The sequence below is a fragment of the Physeter macrocephalus genome, chromosome 9 (genome assembly GCF_002837175.3).
Source record: "Physeter macrocephalus isolate SW-GA chromosome 9, ASM283717v5, whole genome shotgun sequence".
Taxonomy (NCBI): domain Eukaryota; kingdom Metazoa; phylum Chordata; class Mammalia; order Artiodactyla; family Physeteridae; genus Physeter; species Physeter macrocephalus.
The window spans coordinates 45,721,835-45,738,904 of NC_041222.1; the positions used below are offsets into that span (position 1 = coordinate 45,721,835).

The 17,070-nt window shown below is 46.2% G+C and overlaps 1 protein-coding gene across 4 annotated transcripts in view; it reads left to right on the forward strand.

Annotated features, from left to right (window-relative positions):
• Positions 1-301: 301 nt before the first annotated feature.
• The window catches only part of VLDLR (very low density lipoprotein receptor), a 31,791-nt gene continuing 15,022 nt past the window's right edge, over positions 302-17,070 (forward strand). For 2 of the 4 annotated variants that reach the window (XM_055087159.1, XM_055087158.1), the window contains exons 1-2: positions 818-971; positions 13,189-13,308. In XM_055087159.1, the coding sequence (XP_054943134.1) occupies positions 890-971; positions 13,189-13,308 (202 nt within the window). In that variant the 5' untranslated portion in view covers positions 818-889. Of the gene's footprint in view, positions 503-817; positions 972-13,188; positions 13,309-17,070 lie in introns of those variants that run through there. The other 2 variants (XM_028493910.2, XM_024126728.3) reach the window with 2 other exon arrangements.

Genomic DNA, 17,070 nt, shown 5'->3' on the forward strand with positions numbered 1-17,070 from the left:
CCGGCTGTAAGCCGCGTTAGTGGGAAGGTGGTGGCAATAGCCTCAGTAGTTGCATCAGTGCTAACTGCTGCTGCTGCTGCTGCATTTACTGTTGGCGGCTGCCGGGAAGGTACAGTAATGACTGTAGGGAGCGCACAGCTGCTGCGGCGGCAGGTTCCCTGGATCAGGAAATTAGGGCAGGCACCGGGGATTGGAGGCGAGGGCGGCGCGCGAGCCAACCAGCGGCCGCCCCGGGCCCCCGTGAGCCCCGGGCGGACGCGCGGAGCAGCCGGGCCCCGGGAGCACTCCGGGTGGCAGCGGCGGCCACGGCCACTCACGCTCACACTCGCACGCACACTTACACACCCCCCGGCGCAGGAACCTGGCTGCCCCGAGCTTATGAGGAGCTCGTCGAGGGTGGGGAAGGAGGGCTGAAGCCGCCGCGCCCGCCCCCACCCCCCGCTGACCACTCCCCCTCCTGCCCCCTCCTCGCTCCTCACCCCGCGCTCCAGCGGCCGCCAGGGTGGGTGCTCCGCGGCTGGCTCCTCTCTCTTCTGTCTTCTCCGCTCTCGGCTCCCCACCCCCTCTCCCTTTCTCCCCTCCTCTTCCCTCCCCTCCTCTGCAGCGCCTGCATTATTTTCTGCCCGCGGGCTCGGCTTGCACTACAGCTGCAGCCCGGGGAGGTAGGTGGGTGGGTGGGTTGGCTGGTGGGGGGTAGATTGTGCAAGTTGTAGGGGAGGGGGTGCGCCTCTTCTTCGCTGCTCCCTTTCCCCCCCCTTCGAACTCCTTCCCCTCCTCCCCTTCCCCCCTCCTCCCTCCCCGCCCCCACCTCCTTCCTCCTTTCCGAAGGGCTGGTAACTTGTTGTGCGGAGCGAGCGGCGGCGGCGGCGGCACCATCCAGACGGGCACCATGGGCACGTCCGCGCGCTGGGCGCTCTGGCTGCTGCTCGCGCTGTGCTGGGCGCCCCGGGAGAGCGGCACCACCGGAGCGGGTGAGTGAGGACGCGCCCCTCCGCGGCCTGCCCGGACCCAGCCGGGGCGCCAGGGGGCCCCGAGGCGCGGGTCTCGTTTTGCCCACCCCCCTCCTAGGAGGCGCCTCTCCACTCTCGTCGCCTTCTCTCCCTCCCCACGCTGGTGGCGCCTCTGAGCTGTCAGCACCGCGGCTCCCGGAGCCAGGCTGGGGGGATAGTGGGATTTGGGGTGTCCTAAAGCCTTGCCCGAACTAGTCTTCATTCCCTTACGCTCCCTCCCCTAAAACCTGTGCTTTGCCTCGTTGTTCACTCCGCTTGGCCGGGGATGGGGAATATGGGCTTCTGAGCCGTTGAACAATGGTTGTGTCTCCTCTGCCAGGCGGAGTGTTAGGAAGGAGGCAGAGGGCCGGGTGGGCCGGGACGTGCGCGGCAGCCCCCGGAGCGCTCCTCGGACTTCACGGAGGGTGGGAGCGGGCGGTGGGCGAGGAAGGGCGCCTCCGGCGATGCGGGGCGCCGGGTGCCGACCGGGACTGGGGTTCCCCGCGGCGGTGAGGAACCCGCACGTTCGGTGGGCTGCCGCCGGTAGTCTCCGCCGAGCGACTAGAAGTGCGCAGCCTGCGCACCCGGACTGCGACTCCCCGGGCGCCGGGCAGTCTCTGTGTAGTGCGGGTTAGAGGAAGAGTGAGGCGAGAAATAGGACTCACCTCTAGATGTTTCTCCTTTCTCCGGGGAGCGTTTGTAAACCTCTCGGGTCTCCAGGATAGCTGAACGGGGGAGGGGAGTGGAACGAAGACTTAATCAGGTTAGTTTGCTGAGCCTCGTTCCTGGTGAGATTTCCTCGAGAGGAATTGGGTCCTAATCTGGTGACTGTAATTAGCCTTCGTTCTAACCAGCAGATCAAAGGGAGTAGTAGCACGAGAGCTGGGAGAGCTGGTGTGTGACTGTGGCTTGTTGGGGAGGGCGGTGGGGACTACTGTCGGGTCCCCAGGGTGTGCCGCACTGGGCCTGGGAGCCCTGTCCTCAGCCACTCGCTCACTTGGGGCCGCACAACTTTCTCAGGCAGGCGACACGAAGCCCTTCTAAGATGATTCGGTGAGAATCCTGGCAGGTCCCTGAAGTGATCTCGACATGACACCAAGGGGCTGGCTCGCCAGCTCTGGGGAAATGGGACGGAAAACTGCCCCCGTCCTAAGTACCCACTCCAGAGTCCCAAGCTTCTGTCGCCCGGTGGCTTGGGAGACCCGCCTGCCTGCAGTCACGTGTCTTCTGAAGTGAGAGCGAACTTTAATGTGTGGTCAAGCAGCCCCTCAAGCAATACTTGGGGAGGGGGGGGTTGAGTCTCCGCATGCCCCCTGCCCTTAGGTTCTGACTGTCCCGAGCGTGAGAAGCTGGGACGGGCTTTTCTGCGCTCTGCGATTGGCTGGCCGCCCGATCACGTTTAGGTTGGTCACGTGGCTCCGCGGACTCGTAATTTAGCAGCCTGAGAAATGTTATCTTTAAGGGAACGTGAAAAACGGACAGGTTCCAATGGACTGTTCTCTCAAATGCTTTCCCCTGCCTGGACTCCTTGAAAAAAGGCGAGTGTCTAGTGAAGATGACCACTGATGTGTAACCAAACTAAGAGATTGGAAAAGCCCTGAAAAGTTTTCAGACTCTAACATTAATCATTAATGGTTGAGCAATACTAACTTATTAAACGATTTCTCAGAGTAGTGCCATGACTTACATTACACCTTTCATATCATTTCAAAAGACTAAGATATACCAGAAACCACTGACGACTGTCCAGGAAGGTGGGAGAGAAGATTCGTTTTTGCTGCTTTCTTTTCATATTCTTTTAATTTAATGTATAATAACTTTCCATTGGAGGTTAACTTTATCCTATAGAACGCTATGAATGCACATAAATTGTCGAAATGAGTTAGTTGAAGCCATATGTTCACCTTGTATCAGGTAGGTGAGCCTCCCTTTTGCTCCCCTAGGTCACATGTGAAATATGTGACATGCCATGAACAGTGGAAAATAGAAGCCCATGTAAGACTTAAATTCTTCGAAGGAAAGGAGACACATCCTTTCTGAGCTGGAGGAAATTTGGGGTTGGCTGAGGCAGGTATTGACCCTAAGCTAACCCAGGCTGGCTCCTGTCTGAAGTTCAAAGCCCCAAGGCACATGGACTGACTTTCTAGCCCTGGTCTTCTACACTCTGCCCATACACACGCATGACGCTGGCCTAAAATACTCTAGGACAGGGCACGTGTGCTTTAAGACTCTGCCAAGGAACTTAAGTCAGGCTAACAAGAGAAATTAAAATTCAGTAATGGAGCATACCTGATGGGAAAAAAATCCCTGGGAGTTCTAGGACATTTTCCTCCAGCCTAGGTAGTCAAGATTAGGATCTGGGGTACCATATATTCATTAAGGCCAGAGCCGAGAAGAACCAGGGTTTTCTGAGAGCTATTCAGATATGTCAAACCACCAACAAAAGAGTCAACAGAACTTCTCCTCTTGTGGGGAGTGGGTTGGTGAAATTGGCAGTACCTGGAGGGGTAGGAGACCGGAGGGCAGGGGGTAAATAAACATGACTTATCCAGCTAGCACCAAGAGGAGATATGACAATCATCATAATCCTCATCTAGATCAAAGAATGAGCATGTGAGCAGGGACTCTTTAAAGGAGGGTCACCAGTCAGGCCTTCGTTGCCAGTGACAGCTGCCTGTGGTCTGGAGCAGCACTGCTCCCCAGATTGCCGCTTTGCCCAATTCACGTGACATTTAGCTATGTACCTGCCCTGGCTCATTTTGGTTCTTTGCTCGAATTGTTTGGAGTCCCTAGATACCTAAAGCATATATAAAGGCCAAGTTCGGTAGAGCTGCCAAATGTTAGGACTTCAATATAACCATACTGTATATTTTAATTATAGCAGCCTCCATGCTCAAAAGAAGTGCTTCTGCCTTCTATAAAACTGGATACCCATAAACTCAATCTCACTTGAGTCGTTTTGTTACAATTCTAGAAGAGGTGAAAAATAGTCACCAGCCCCTTCCGTTCCAGGAGGAATGTCCAACTGATCAGACTTAGCAAGAACTCCTAGAGTAGAGCACAACCATAAAATCAAGGGAACAGATAGCCCCCAGCCGTATGGCTTCGGGTTTTGGTCCAGAGACCAGAAGACGTGGAGCACCGCATAGAAATATAGATAATAGATATTAGCTATTTAGACCATTTTCTAGTTCTTACAGAATGTGAATAAAGTTGTCCCTCTCTAGAGGGAATAGTGATCAAATTTAGGCAGTCATCTATACAATTTCAAGTCATAATTAAATTTACTTTGGATACTGACCTTTCTTTGGAAAGCCACCTTCACATTACTAGTCTATAAAACATTAAATCCCTCAAAGGACTATGATAAGGTCTATAATGAAGCTTATGATAAAAGTTCCTGCCATAGAAGCATTTCTCAGGGTGGGCTAATACGGCTGCTCTCCAGGTGGTTAGGTGGTAGACTCAAAATTGCTTCATTTGTTCCCGTCTGTGCTTAGGCCACAGCACGGAGACTACTTTCAAGAGAAAGAGTCCAAGAATACCTTGGGCAGAGATGGATGAGATGTACCTGTTGAGCAGAAGTAAGTGGTCCAGGGGCAGTTTTTTGGCCCACCTAAAGAGTTGTTGGCTAGGAAATCTGAAGACTGATAGCTTTTCATAGGACTTAAAGACGGAGGAATGACTTAGCTCTAGGAGAATCTGGCTTTGTAAATGACAATTACCTCAGTTTCACTCTGTGCATTTTTTCAGTCCGAATTGGTGTCTCTGCTAAGCTTTTCTGTTGGTTTTCAATAAAAATTCTAAACATTGTCAACACTGCCTAGTTAGATACACTAGATGCACTGCAGGGACTAAATGAGATGGCAGGTGATACCTTAAACTTAGCACACGGTTCCCTTCAAGTGAAGTTTCCTAGAAAAGTTTGGGCCTGATGGGTATATGGGGGCTCTAAATTAACAAGAGAATGCCTGCCAGGTGCTGGGAGAATAAATACAGCGATTCTGCTAGAAGTGGCTTAATATCTGCTTAGAGATCCTTTGCCCACTTTGTATTTTAAAGATGCTGCATGGGTGGGCGGAGCAGGGAAAGGGCATTCATGGCCCTGTATTTAAGAGAGAACTTTGGGGGCATAAACTATAAGATAGGACCATGGTTGTGGGAGGCGGAGAGGTGGGCTATCGGTCGGGCTTGTAATTTGCCAAACAAGGGAGGCGATAAAACCCTTGGTGATAGACAACGTTTGCAAGTTACTTCGTGTGTTATAATTCTTCCCCCAGATACTATCAGTAAATAAGGTTCTTTTACAGACTGCCTCTAATCTTTAGTTTTCTTAAGATACCTTTCCAAGGTCCGAGCTACTAACTGATCTGTAGGTTCCCTAAGTAGGTGGTAGCTTGATGCCAGCCTCCTTTGTACCTCTGCTCAAAACCACTTGGCTTCCATTTACTGAGTGCCCACCACATGCCATATAGCACCAGGCATAGGTGACACAGTGACCAAGAAGTTGGGCTCTTCCTTCATGGCATTTAGTGTAGTGGGGAAGTCAAACCAGGAAATCAGTGATCCATAGACAGCCTGGAATAGAAGCTCTGGATGGGAGCGAGCAGACCCAGTGGTCAAGACTTAATCGTAAAAGAGACAGGTAGCAGCTGAAGATTGCTGGAGGTCCCACACGCCACATGGGTTACAGCTTACAAAGGTTTCTCAAAAAATCACCGAGAACTTAGACTCTCATGTGACAAAGCCAGGAATTAGTCCATCTCTGCAGATGATCCTACAAAGGTGATAGCACTCAAGCAACAACGGATGGCTGCCAACATTACCAAAGAGCGCTAAAATCCGTCAGAGGTAAAAGCCCTGAAATTTCTAACTTTACCAGTGAGCCACTGCTAACTTTCCCTGCGTGCCGGAACCTCTCTCCTCACGTGGAAACGAGGCTAACGTACCCACACTGACACACTCATTCTGATATATGAGTGCAGGAAAGTGCTCTGTTTTTAAATGATATAGTTTCTGAAGATGAGGTGAAAGTACCCTCGTAGGCATTGGGAACTGTGGCCTTTGTAACCTAAGAGTCTTTCAAAGTATGCTAACTAGTGAAACAACTGCTCATACTTGGTTTCAAGTTCAGAAAACCTGCGAAGAATGCTTTGGGAAAAAAATCTGTAGTTCAGACCAACTTTATTAGTGAACTAACAAATCAACGGATGCATTGGGGAATACTCGCTAGTGCCTAAAACATTTTTAGACCTCAGGCACCTGGTCCCAACTTACAAATACACATTCCAGGCCCTGCCATAGGGGATCTCTCTGTTTGTAGAGATGGAAACTGGTAGGTGAGCACATCTCAGTATGTGACAACTCTGTGACAGGCACAGGAGACAGTGAGAAAGCAGCCAGAGCACACCTAATTGGTCAAGAAAGCAACTGAGGGCCTCATTCAAGGATGACATTTGAACGGGTGGTAAGCGATAGGGAGAAGACGGGGGAAATGGGTAGGAAACTAGACTCAACACTAGAGCCCATGAGAAGCCTGCAAGTGATCCCATGCCTGGCACCCTGGGCCATTCTTGGCTGCCTGATTCACCATCTTGATGTGGATAGAGAACATGGCAGCCTGGAGGCAGAGGAACAAGAGACAAATTTAGATCAAGTGAGAGATGAGTGCTTGGACATGCCCAGGACTTGATGACAAAATGTCAGGGGAGAATAATCTAGGCTCACTGTTGGACTACTGATTTAGAGTAAGTGGCGGGTCAGTCAAAGATCAGGCACATGAGGATGGGAAGACAGATTTTAGAAGAACCTCTTTACCGTGTATGCCTATTAAGATATCCAAGTAGATTTTACCTAATGGCACAAAGGTCGTCATCATGATCTCTGTTGTTAGATTGGCAGTTGTCACCTATGTCCCTCCACTGACTCACACAAGGACTTATGGGGTGAGTACTATAGAGTCCAACCCTGAGAATGAAGAAGTCACCCGCATTGTGGGTAGAATCTTAGCCTCCTAACCTTCCTGCAGTGGTTTCAAAGTGTGGTCAGGGACCAGCAGGGTCAACAGCCTCCGGGAACTCAATAGAAATGCAAACTTGGGCCCCATGCTAGACCTACAAAGTCAGAGTCTCTGGTGAGGGGGCAGCATTGTGTTTTAATAAGTCCTTCAGGGGCTTCTGATACAAACTTGATCTTGACAACCACTGACTTTTGCCACCCACAAAACTAATAACTTCCCAAATATATCAGGAGGGCCTTAGCTCTTTCTAGACAAGAAAGCCAAGCATTATAGTCCTTCTAGGAAAAGACCTGCTAGGGATACTGAGGCAGCATTTTTTAAAAATCAAAATGGGGATGGGAGGGTGGGCTCTATCTCAACAATAAGGCTGTGCTAGGACAGTGACATCCTGACAAGTGATAGTACCTAATTCTGGATTAATTTAAACTGACACTGCTACCCACATCACAAGTCAGCAGAATATTCTGGAAGGAAGTGGTCCTGAGTCAGGTGCTCTAGTTGGTATGCGTGCTCAATCACATGGTATCTGGAGCCAGACTGCCTGAGTTCAAATTCCAGTTCTGCCCAAGGTGATCTTGGGCAAGTATTGTCCTCCCTTCCCCAAACAGGTTCCCTGGTATGTAAAAGGGGAACAGTAGCGGTGACTGTGTAGGATTGAGAATTAAATCAATTAAGAAACTGAGATCTTAGGACAGTGTTTGGCTAAGAATAAAAATTAAGTTATTTATCCATGATTCTCAAGATCATCTCAATCTGATGTAAATGGGAAAACTGACAATCGAACTGGTGGAGTGAGTGAATCAGAAGGATTAACCCAAGTATTTCACAGTTTTTAGTTGGCCCCCGCCTGGTTCTCACAAGGCTTCAGAGGCTGTCTGTAAGGCCAGAATACAGCTCAGTCCCTCATCCTCAGTTCCTCTTACTAACCTTCTTCCCTTGTAGGAAAACTTCTTTGCTGACTTGAAAAGCTGCTTGTCCTAAAAGGAGTTTTAGCCTATGAATAGAAAGATTGGCGTTCAAGTGGCAAGCCGTAGGAGCGAGCTGGACTAAAAATAAATGCCCTTGGCAGCCCCAGAAGTGCCAAAACAAATGGACTGAAGAAAATTCCAGGGGATGATAACACCCGTACACTCAAGCAAATGGGAGGGCTGTGAAAGATGTGAACGCTTGGCCTTGCTAGTCCCAGCAGTGTGGCAGCCGCAGCCCCTCTGTGCAGGCTGAAGTTCACGTCTGAGCCTGACACGCAGAAAAAGCTCCTTACTGTGGGCATCCCTTTTGGAGCACTCCTGCAAAGGTGCCACTCGGAGCCCTACAGGGAACTTCGTAGCCCGCTTGGAAGGCTTGGTATTTACTGTAAGGTCTATGCACTTTTGTTTTTTTTTTTTAACCGAAGCTTACGTACTGTTCTTCCATGTTAACCCTTGCAGGGACAATTAGACAACAACGGCAGGCTGACTTCTAAATGCATTAAAACCCCTGAGTTGCTTGGAGCCAGTGAACTGCCAACATGTCTGGGTAGCAACGTTAACTATTTAGGTAAGCAAGGCTCCTGGGACATGGGCGCCTTGAAGTAAGTTTGCAGAGTCCGATATCAACTGTGTAAGCGCAGAATTAGTGAGGAAATCTTCACCTCTTCTGGGCATTCAGTCATGCGTTACAAGTGTAAACAGCCGTGTAGATGACTAGGTACAAGTGACTTCCAACCCCCTGGGCCAAAGGGGTAGAGATATTCATCCTAAGTATTAGAGCTGAAAGGAAACCCAGATCTAGTCCGACCGTTTGATTTCTTAAAGTTATGGAACCCTTTTCAAATTCTTACACAAAACTCCAATGTTGAAAAGAAATACTGGTTGAAAGAGAGGCGGAATACCCAGGTTCCCTGCTGTCATAGCCTTTCCCCTGACTGCAGCCACCCCGATGCTGCCAAGGCATTCCTGTGAACCCCGTGACTTTGAGGAACCTGCTAAAAATCACATTTACTCCGACTTTTCACCTTTCTGAGCAGATAGACCCTGGGTTGTAGGATGCCAAGCGCGTCTACTTGTAATTTATTTTTTGAGGCATCACTGGCTTTAGCTTAGCCTAAGCATTGAAAGGACCTTCGGTGTCGATAATTTCAAGCTCACCCTGTTCTCTTTATGAAAGTATAATGCTGAACTTGAGACTTAACTGTCATGGATGGAAACAGACTACAGGCCCACAATCCTGTAATCCCCCAAAGCTTTGCAGACCTAAAGCTTAACTCGTTTGGTATTTTCGCTTCTTTTGGAGCTCTGTACGGCAGCATTCCCAGGTAGGCACCACAGGTGTAAAGGGAGAATCTTCCTGAAACTTGGGCAGAAAACCCACCATGCTGCAATCAGGTGGCTGAGCTCTCCCCGCTCGGCACGATGCAGGGAATTAAACAGAACTAGGGAGTCCTTTCTACCCAGGAGCAATCTTTCAGAACAAGGTGCTTAGGAAACTGAAGAACCCGAGGCGCGGCCATAGAGCTTAGGATCTTTCTTCTCTTCTCTTTAAAGAAAGGGCCCTTTATAAAGCCAGCTAGCTTTACCCACCCCCACTCCCACCACTCTCTTTTAAAGAAGCAGGGATGGTTGGTTAGCCGCGTACTCCATTCCTAACACCATTGTTCTCCTTTCTTAACGGAGAGCCGTGTGTGTCATGGTAAAGCACAGCTGTATGACCATCGGACAGAAGCTTGGGTGAAGTGGGAACGTCTGAGATAAGAGGTAGAAATTAAACTCCTTTTTGTCTTGAGATATTGGAATAAACACTAAGGAAATGCCTGTGTCTGTCCTGAGCCCGCTCAACAGTGACTCTTAAAGCAGCACTGCTGGGATTTTAACCCAGAGTTTATTACTGTTGATTGCCTGTATGTTACAGTTACATTCAGAGAGCCTCCTTTAGGTGATAGTGGACTAAACACCAGCCTTAGGCTATTGTGCGCCCATATTGAATCCCAGGCCAGCTTGAGTGTCTATAAAATCTGTAGTTACAACCAAGGCTCATTTTTAAAGAGATCTGCCAGGTACCTAACCCCAAGTGGAAAACCATCATCTGACGCCTACGTTTTAAGTCCCTGTCCAAGTCGGATTATATGGTTACCTTTTTGACAGCATAGATATCAACATCGATGTTTTTGTCTCATTTTGACCAAAGAACTAAAACCTTTGGTAACTAACACCTTTTAAAAAGGTATTCTAATTGCAACCTGACTTTTCTTTCCAAGTATATGTATATTTCTGTTCTCTATCATAAATTGTTCTTTTTTTTTTACTTTCCAAGTAAAGTACTCTAAGTAGATTCTTACCAGTCCCACAACAGTCAGAGGTCGTGGGGATAAAGAACTACAGCCAGTGGGCCCTGGAACAGATAACCCCAGCATTGAGAATATTAAGACTATATCGAGACTCCAATGATAAAAGGGAGAGGGGGAGAGGCAGCCAGGTACTTCATACTTGGTTTCGCGGTATAAAAACTAGCGTGCGATGCTTCCTGACAGCCTCTACCCTCTCCTTGTTCCCCCTTCTTGTGCCCAATAAAACATTTGTGGATTGAATGAATAGTAGGAAATACAGGTAGGAAGAGGAGTTCCCTGGTGGCCTAGTGGTTAGGATTCCAGGCTTTCACTGCCATGGCCCGGGTTCAATCCCTGGTTGGGGAACATCCCTCAAGCCACGCAGCACGACCAAATAAATAAATAAATAAATAAATAAATATGGTTAACATGGTAAATTTTTAAAAATGCTGGGGGGCGGGGGGCGGGGCACGGGGTGGATTTCCTGGTGGTCCAATGGTTAGGACTCAGCACTTTCACTGCTGGAGCCTGGGTTCAGTCCCTGGTCAGGGAACTAAGATCCTGCAAGCCACGTAGTGTGGCCAAATAACTAATAATAATTACAAAACAATAAAATAAAATAAAAAATGAACTACAGATAGGAAGTGCCATTGATTCATCCTGCTTTGTGTCTGGGTCCTAGCTTAACTACACTCTTGCGGGCAGAGTGGTACATATAGTTTTTCGACGAGTACATTTAGTACCTAAGTAACCACACACCCATATGGTAAACTAGGACCAAATTTTTATCTCCCTGGGAATTAGCCACAAAGTATGGAATGCTCCCAGACAGTAGGGAGTAGCTGATAGTAGGGATGCCAAGTAGAGCATTGTGTACATGACACAAGAGTTCCAGTCTGTGCTTGTCACTGTAGCATCTGTTCTTATGCCCACATGCCACAGCTGCAGATGCTGAAAGGTACAGGAAGTCGCAAGGCTTTCTGCTGGGAAGACCTCCCTAAGGAATCTGCATGAACTATATGGCTCCACTGTTCTTCTCGAATATTTGCGGTGTATTTGCTGTAAGCAACCAGATCTTTGCCTTTTATCTCGAAGAAATTACATCCTCCAGAAGGATAGACCTGCTAATGATAGGAAACACCTGAATGTCAGCTGTCCCATTCCAGGCAAAAAAAAACTAAGTGCCCTACTTCCAAGTATTCATTCATGCCATTATGTGAATTATATTCACACACTGAGCGTAGGAAAACTGAGTTTCAGAAAAGTAGAATCCAGGTCTGTGGCTCCCACCTTGCTTTGCTTTTCCCACATCACTAAGTTAAAAATGATCTCCCTTTGGGTGTGGAGAAAAGAGAACCCTCCTACACTGTCGGTGGGAATGTAAATTGGTACAGCCACTATGGAGAACAGTATGGCGATTCCTTAAAAAAACTAAAAATAGATCTACCATATGATCCAGCAATCCCACTCCTGGGCACATACCAGAGAAAACCATAATTCAAATAGATACATGCACCCCAATGTTCACTGCAGCACTGTTTACAATAGCCAGGACATGGAAGCAACCTAAATGTCCATCGACAGAGGAGTGGATAAAAAAGATGTGGTACATATATACAATGGAATATTATTCAGCCATAAAATGAATGAAATAATGCCATTTGCAGCAACATGGATGGGTCTAGAGATTATCATACTAAGTGAAGTAAGCCAGACAGAGAAAAACAAATATCATATGATGTCACTTATATGTGGAATCTAAAACAATGATACAAATGAACTTATTTACAAAACAGAAACAGACTCACAGACTTCAAAAGTAAACTTATGGTTACCAAAGGGGAAAAGTGCAGGTGGGGGAGGGATAAATTAGGAGTTTGGGATTAACATATACACACTACTAGGTATAAAATAGATAATCAACAAGGACCTACTGTATAGCACAGGGAACTCTACTCAATATTCTGTAATAACGTATGTGGGAAAAGAATCGGGAAAAGAATCTGAAAAAGAATGGAGATATATATATATATGTATAGCTGAATCACTTTGCTGTACACCTGAAACTAACACATTGTAACTCAACTATAATATAAAATAAAAATTAAATGAAAAAAATTATCTCCCTTCACCTCTTAACTGTACCTTCTTCGTGCTTTTTATCTTATCTTGGAGTCATTTTGTAAACATGTCTTTTTCCAATTAGACCTCAAATTCTGAGACGAGGAACCATGTATTAAACCTCACGCCTTTTCTAAATATCCTCTACTTTGCTCCTAATATAAGCATCATTGATGAGTAACAGTATAGAATGTGGACAAGAAATGCCATTAAAGGATTAGGATTTGGCTGCATGATTATAACGACACAAATGAGTTAAAGGAATGGGAGAAATGAGTCCACAGGTGAATCCCCTACCCTGCCACCTGCAGTCTCTGGGCAATCTACGTTCCTTCTATCTTGGTCTGGCTCCACTGACCCAAGATTAATATTCCAGCCACCATGCCTAGTTTTCAGGAACCAGAAAGGAATAAAATTAAGGAAACTGGATCTCCTGTGCCTTTGAGGGTATCTCCCAGAAGTTGTATATACCATTTCTGCTTACATCCCATTAGCCGGAACTTAGTCCCATGGCTATGCCTCCTGCAAGAGAGGCTGGGGAATCTAGTCTTATCCAGATGGTGTGTGCCCAGCTAAGAACTCAGTTACTGTCAGTCACTGCCCCAAGGCCCATCCAGCTCTGGCCCCTACAGTGTTACAGCCTCTGAGTCTGCAGCTGTCCCTCCAAGAGGACTCCTATCCATGGGTTTCAGGTAACTAGCATCTCTAACTTACCATCCGTGTGTCCCCGCTTAGCTAAGTTTCCCTCCTGATTTTAGGAAGAAAAGCCAAATGTGAACCCTCCCAATTCCAGTGCACAAATGGCCGCTGTATTACGCTGCTATGGAAATGCGATGGGGACGAAGACTGTGCTGATGGCAGTGACGAAAAGAACTGTGGTGAGTAAAGAGCTGGACAGTCTCACCTGCCACCTCACTAGGACTTACGCATTGTATTGAAAGATGATGATATTATATCTTAGTTTCTACGAATGTATCGAGATTCTGAAAAATAGAATCCACTCCTAAGAATTGCTTTGAACTCGAGTCCAAAGATTCTATACTTACTGGTCTGGAGGGATATGATTGAGTGTTTGATGTGAAGTTAGCGACTTGAGTATCTATCCTTTCAAATGGTAGACTCGGTTGATCTTAGATCAGACAAAATTTTGGTATAGGAAGCTAGAGGAAGGAAGGGGAGGACCACGAATAGAGACAGACAGAAGATTGCTCAGAACAGACTTTCTTTTTTTTTTTTTTTTTTTAATTCTCAAATGGTTCCGATCCCCAAAAAGCAAGCCGTGGACGGTAAGAAATCCCCTGCAGTTTCAGGAATTAATTAACTCCTGGTATAGAAACTGTAAGCCAGCCCAGATCAAAGATCAGATAAGGATTCTTTTTTTTTAATTCCCTGTCTACAGAGATGCTGATTTTAAAGCACTAGGCAAGATGGAAGACATTCTCTCCCCCAAGAAAATAGGGATACGCCATCATACCCATTGACCAGCATCTATTGAAAGATCATTATAAAAAAAAAAAAAAAAAAAAAAAAAAAAAAAAAAGGGCTTCCCTGGTGGCGCAGTGGTCGAGAGTCCGCCTGCCGATCCCACATGCCGCGGAGCGGCTGGGCCCGTGAGCCATGGCCGCTGAGCCTGCGCTTCCGGAGCCTGTGCTCCTCAACGGGACAGGCCCCAACAGTGAGAGGCCCGCGTACCAGAAAAAAGAAAAAAAATAAAAATAAAATAAAAGATCATTATGAGAAATGCCTGTTTTTGCAACCTATGTAACCTCTCATTAAGCCAGGACAGCTGAGAACGACATGTCAAGATGGCATTTAGGTACCTTGAATACATGCTGAAGTTTGCTTTATGATCCCTTTGTTCTGTGTTGTAAAACTCTTGAAATAAGGTTGTTCATGAATGTCGGTGATAACATTGTCATTTGCCTTTTAAAAGACGTTACATAAAGATGTCCACTATACAAACTAAAAATCCAGAAGAAAAATAGAAGCTAAATGTAGATTTCATCAACTGCCATCTTGTTATGCCCTTACCTACTTCTTCATGCATCATTACTAAAATGCTATAGTATAAACATACTGGCAGACAGTCCTGTGCTTGAGCTCTCAGAGCAGTATCATGGATGTCTGCATGCCAATATGTAAATTAGCAGCTCATTTGGAAGCAGAGTAAACCCATGCTGCAATATCAGAAAAGAAGCTTATCTCCAGTCTCAGGACCAAGAATAGTTCTCCAATGTGACACATTTATATCATTTGCATTCTAACACTAAGATTTTAATCTATTCTACAAGATATTGAGTTCCATGCTCTTTCTGGGTTACCTGGGTGATATAATTCTCTCACTAATTTTCTCACTAAAGGACCTCACTCTTGTCCACTGTTCTCTTGGTGTAAGTAGCCATTCTTCTTCTGTGCTAAAATAAACTACATTTGGCAAAACCCATTTGTTTTTTTTTTTAGAGAGTAATTATTCTCTCCATGGTGTGAAGTCTTACTTTACCATTTGACTACCTCAGTAGAAACTAACCTGAGTCATTGTAGGGGTCATCGCTGGCTTTTCCTAAAATCGTCTCTGCATAAATCAATTCTAGCTACGTTAACAGGAAGGTTTGGAAGAGGTAAGGAGGTAGATGTACCTACAATCAAGATCATGCAAAGTGGGAAAAAGTAAATATATTCTTGGCCAGAATTCGTCTCTGCCTCTCATACATGAAGGTAGAGAAGGAAAGTGGGGGCTTTGCTCGGGGAAGTTCTGAATGCTTATTTTGAGATGTTCCTCCATGGAAGGGAAAATCTACACAATTACTTAAAACTTCCAAAGCCAGTTCCTATTTTTCCTGTCCAACCTCTTGATGTTGAACTTGGTTACAATTTCAGCAGGGCCTTTTCTTTCAAGCATGTCAACTAGCATATTTAGTCAACTTCAGCTTGGATTCTGCAAGCCATGTTCTATCAGTCCTAATAACTCATTCTTCTACAAGTGTTAGGCTGAACTGATACATCAGTAACTCGGATACCCCAGGAATGGAACTGGTAGTTCTCTTCCCCAGTGGCACATCTAAATTTCTATCCATCTCTCAAGGCCCAGTTCAAACAGCCTATCTTTACCCTCCCAGTCTGTGCTCAGAATGGAGAGAGAGGAACCCTAGCAATCTATCTGACCCTGTGTCTCTTGTTCACTTTGTAGTATAACCAGACTTTTCTATCCCTGTAACATCTTATACTTCTTAAATTCATGAGGTCTCTTCACAACCATTCCGTACTCTCTCTTTTGCAACTTCTGAAGAGTATCACAGGGTGAATTACAATAACTGACTCTGAGACCCTCTGGCACCTTCCTACATGCTCAGGAGAAGATGGGCCTTGGATATCACTTAAACTGTTAACACTGGTGTTTGAGTATTTCAGTGATTTTAGAAGCAGGTATGAATCTAAAAAGTAATATGGCCTTTCATGTTCCCTTGGCTACACAATTTTAGGAGATAAATAATCCTTTTCACATCATCATAATTGATCATCCCATCTTGAGTTCTAGAAATTGACTATAATCACTGTCTCCCCATTAACAATATCTGAGGCTAACCCAGAGCGGCTGTCTGGTTCACTACACTCTGAACTCTGAGTGCTGTACCTGGCTTAAACCCCTGACTTGAGGTGGTCCCTTTCATCTTTTCAGCAAATTGTTGGCTTTTAGCCGATTTCCCATTACAGAATATTCGTTAGAGAAGAATGTTTTAAACTGGAAATTCAAGTAGAAAGTATAGGCACACGGGCAAAGAAGAATATGATCTGAGAAGGATGACCCTAGAATACCCAATGTGGCTCCTTGTCAGGACTCTTCTTACTCCCTGATTTCCTCACAGGTAGGATGACCAAGCTGCCTGCTTTGCTTAGCACAGTCCTGGTCAATGCTTATCTTCCTGGGAAAATTAACACTGTCCTCCTACTGAGATTGCGTCAGTTTGGACAACAAATTGCATGGTCACCCTAATTAAGGAGGAAAGGCTACCCTAGTAAGAATTAGTAGCAGAACTGATACCTTGTCTTAGGCTATTTAACTCTAGTAGTCAGCTACGGGTGCTGGCAGCTTCCATAGCAGGCTCAGTAACGTTTAGCTGGTTGATGTGAGCTCACCCTTCGGATGCTAAATACAACCTCTCTTATACTCAGGTTTGAGCTTTCTCTATTTCTTACCCAGTGGGTTCCTCTGCCCCAATAGACCTGTAGGGGTGACAGCATTCAGTACTGAAGCTGAGTCTTCTGCCTCTGCACTAAACCCATGTGTTGTTACAAGATGCCGCTAGAACAGTTATACTATGATCCAGTCATTTGACTGTTAAACTTGAATGACTTGGAAGAAATGCATGAAAAGAATGAAAGTATTACTTAATCTCAACATTATCAAGCAGGCAGGAAGTTCATTATAAGGGATCCCTTGACCTCAGTGTCCTCTAAGTCTCTCAAATGATCACCTTCCTCCTCTGGGGAAAAAGTGGAAAAAAAAAAAAGATTTTTCTAAGATTCTCCTGGATATTGGCAGTTGAGTGCTAACTGACTCAGATTTATTTTTTAGAGTAAAACATTATCAAAATGCAGTTGTACCCCCAGTGGGAATGTAGGGCTCTTGGGTGAGTGACTTC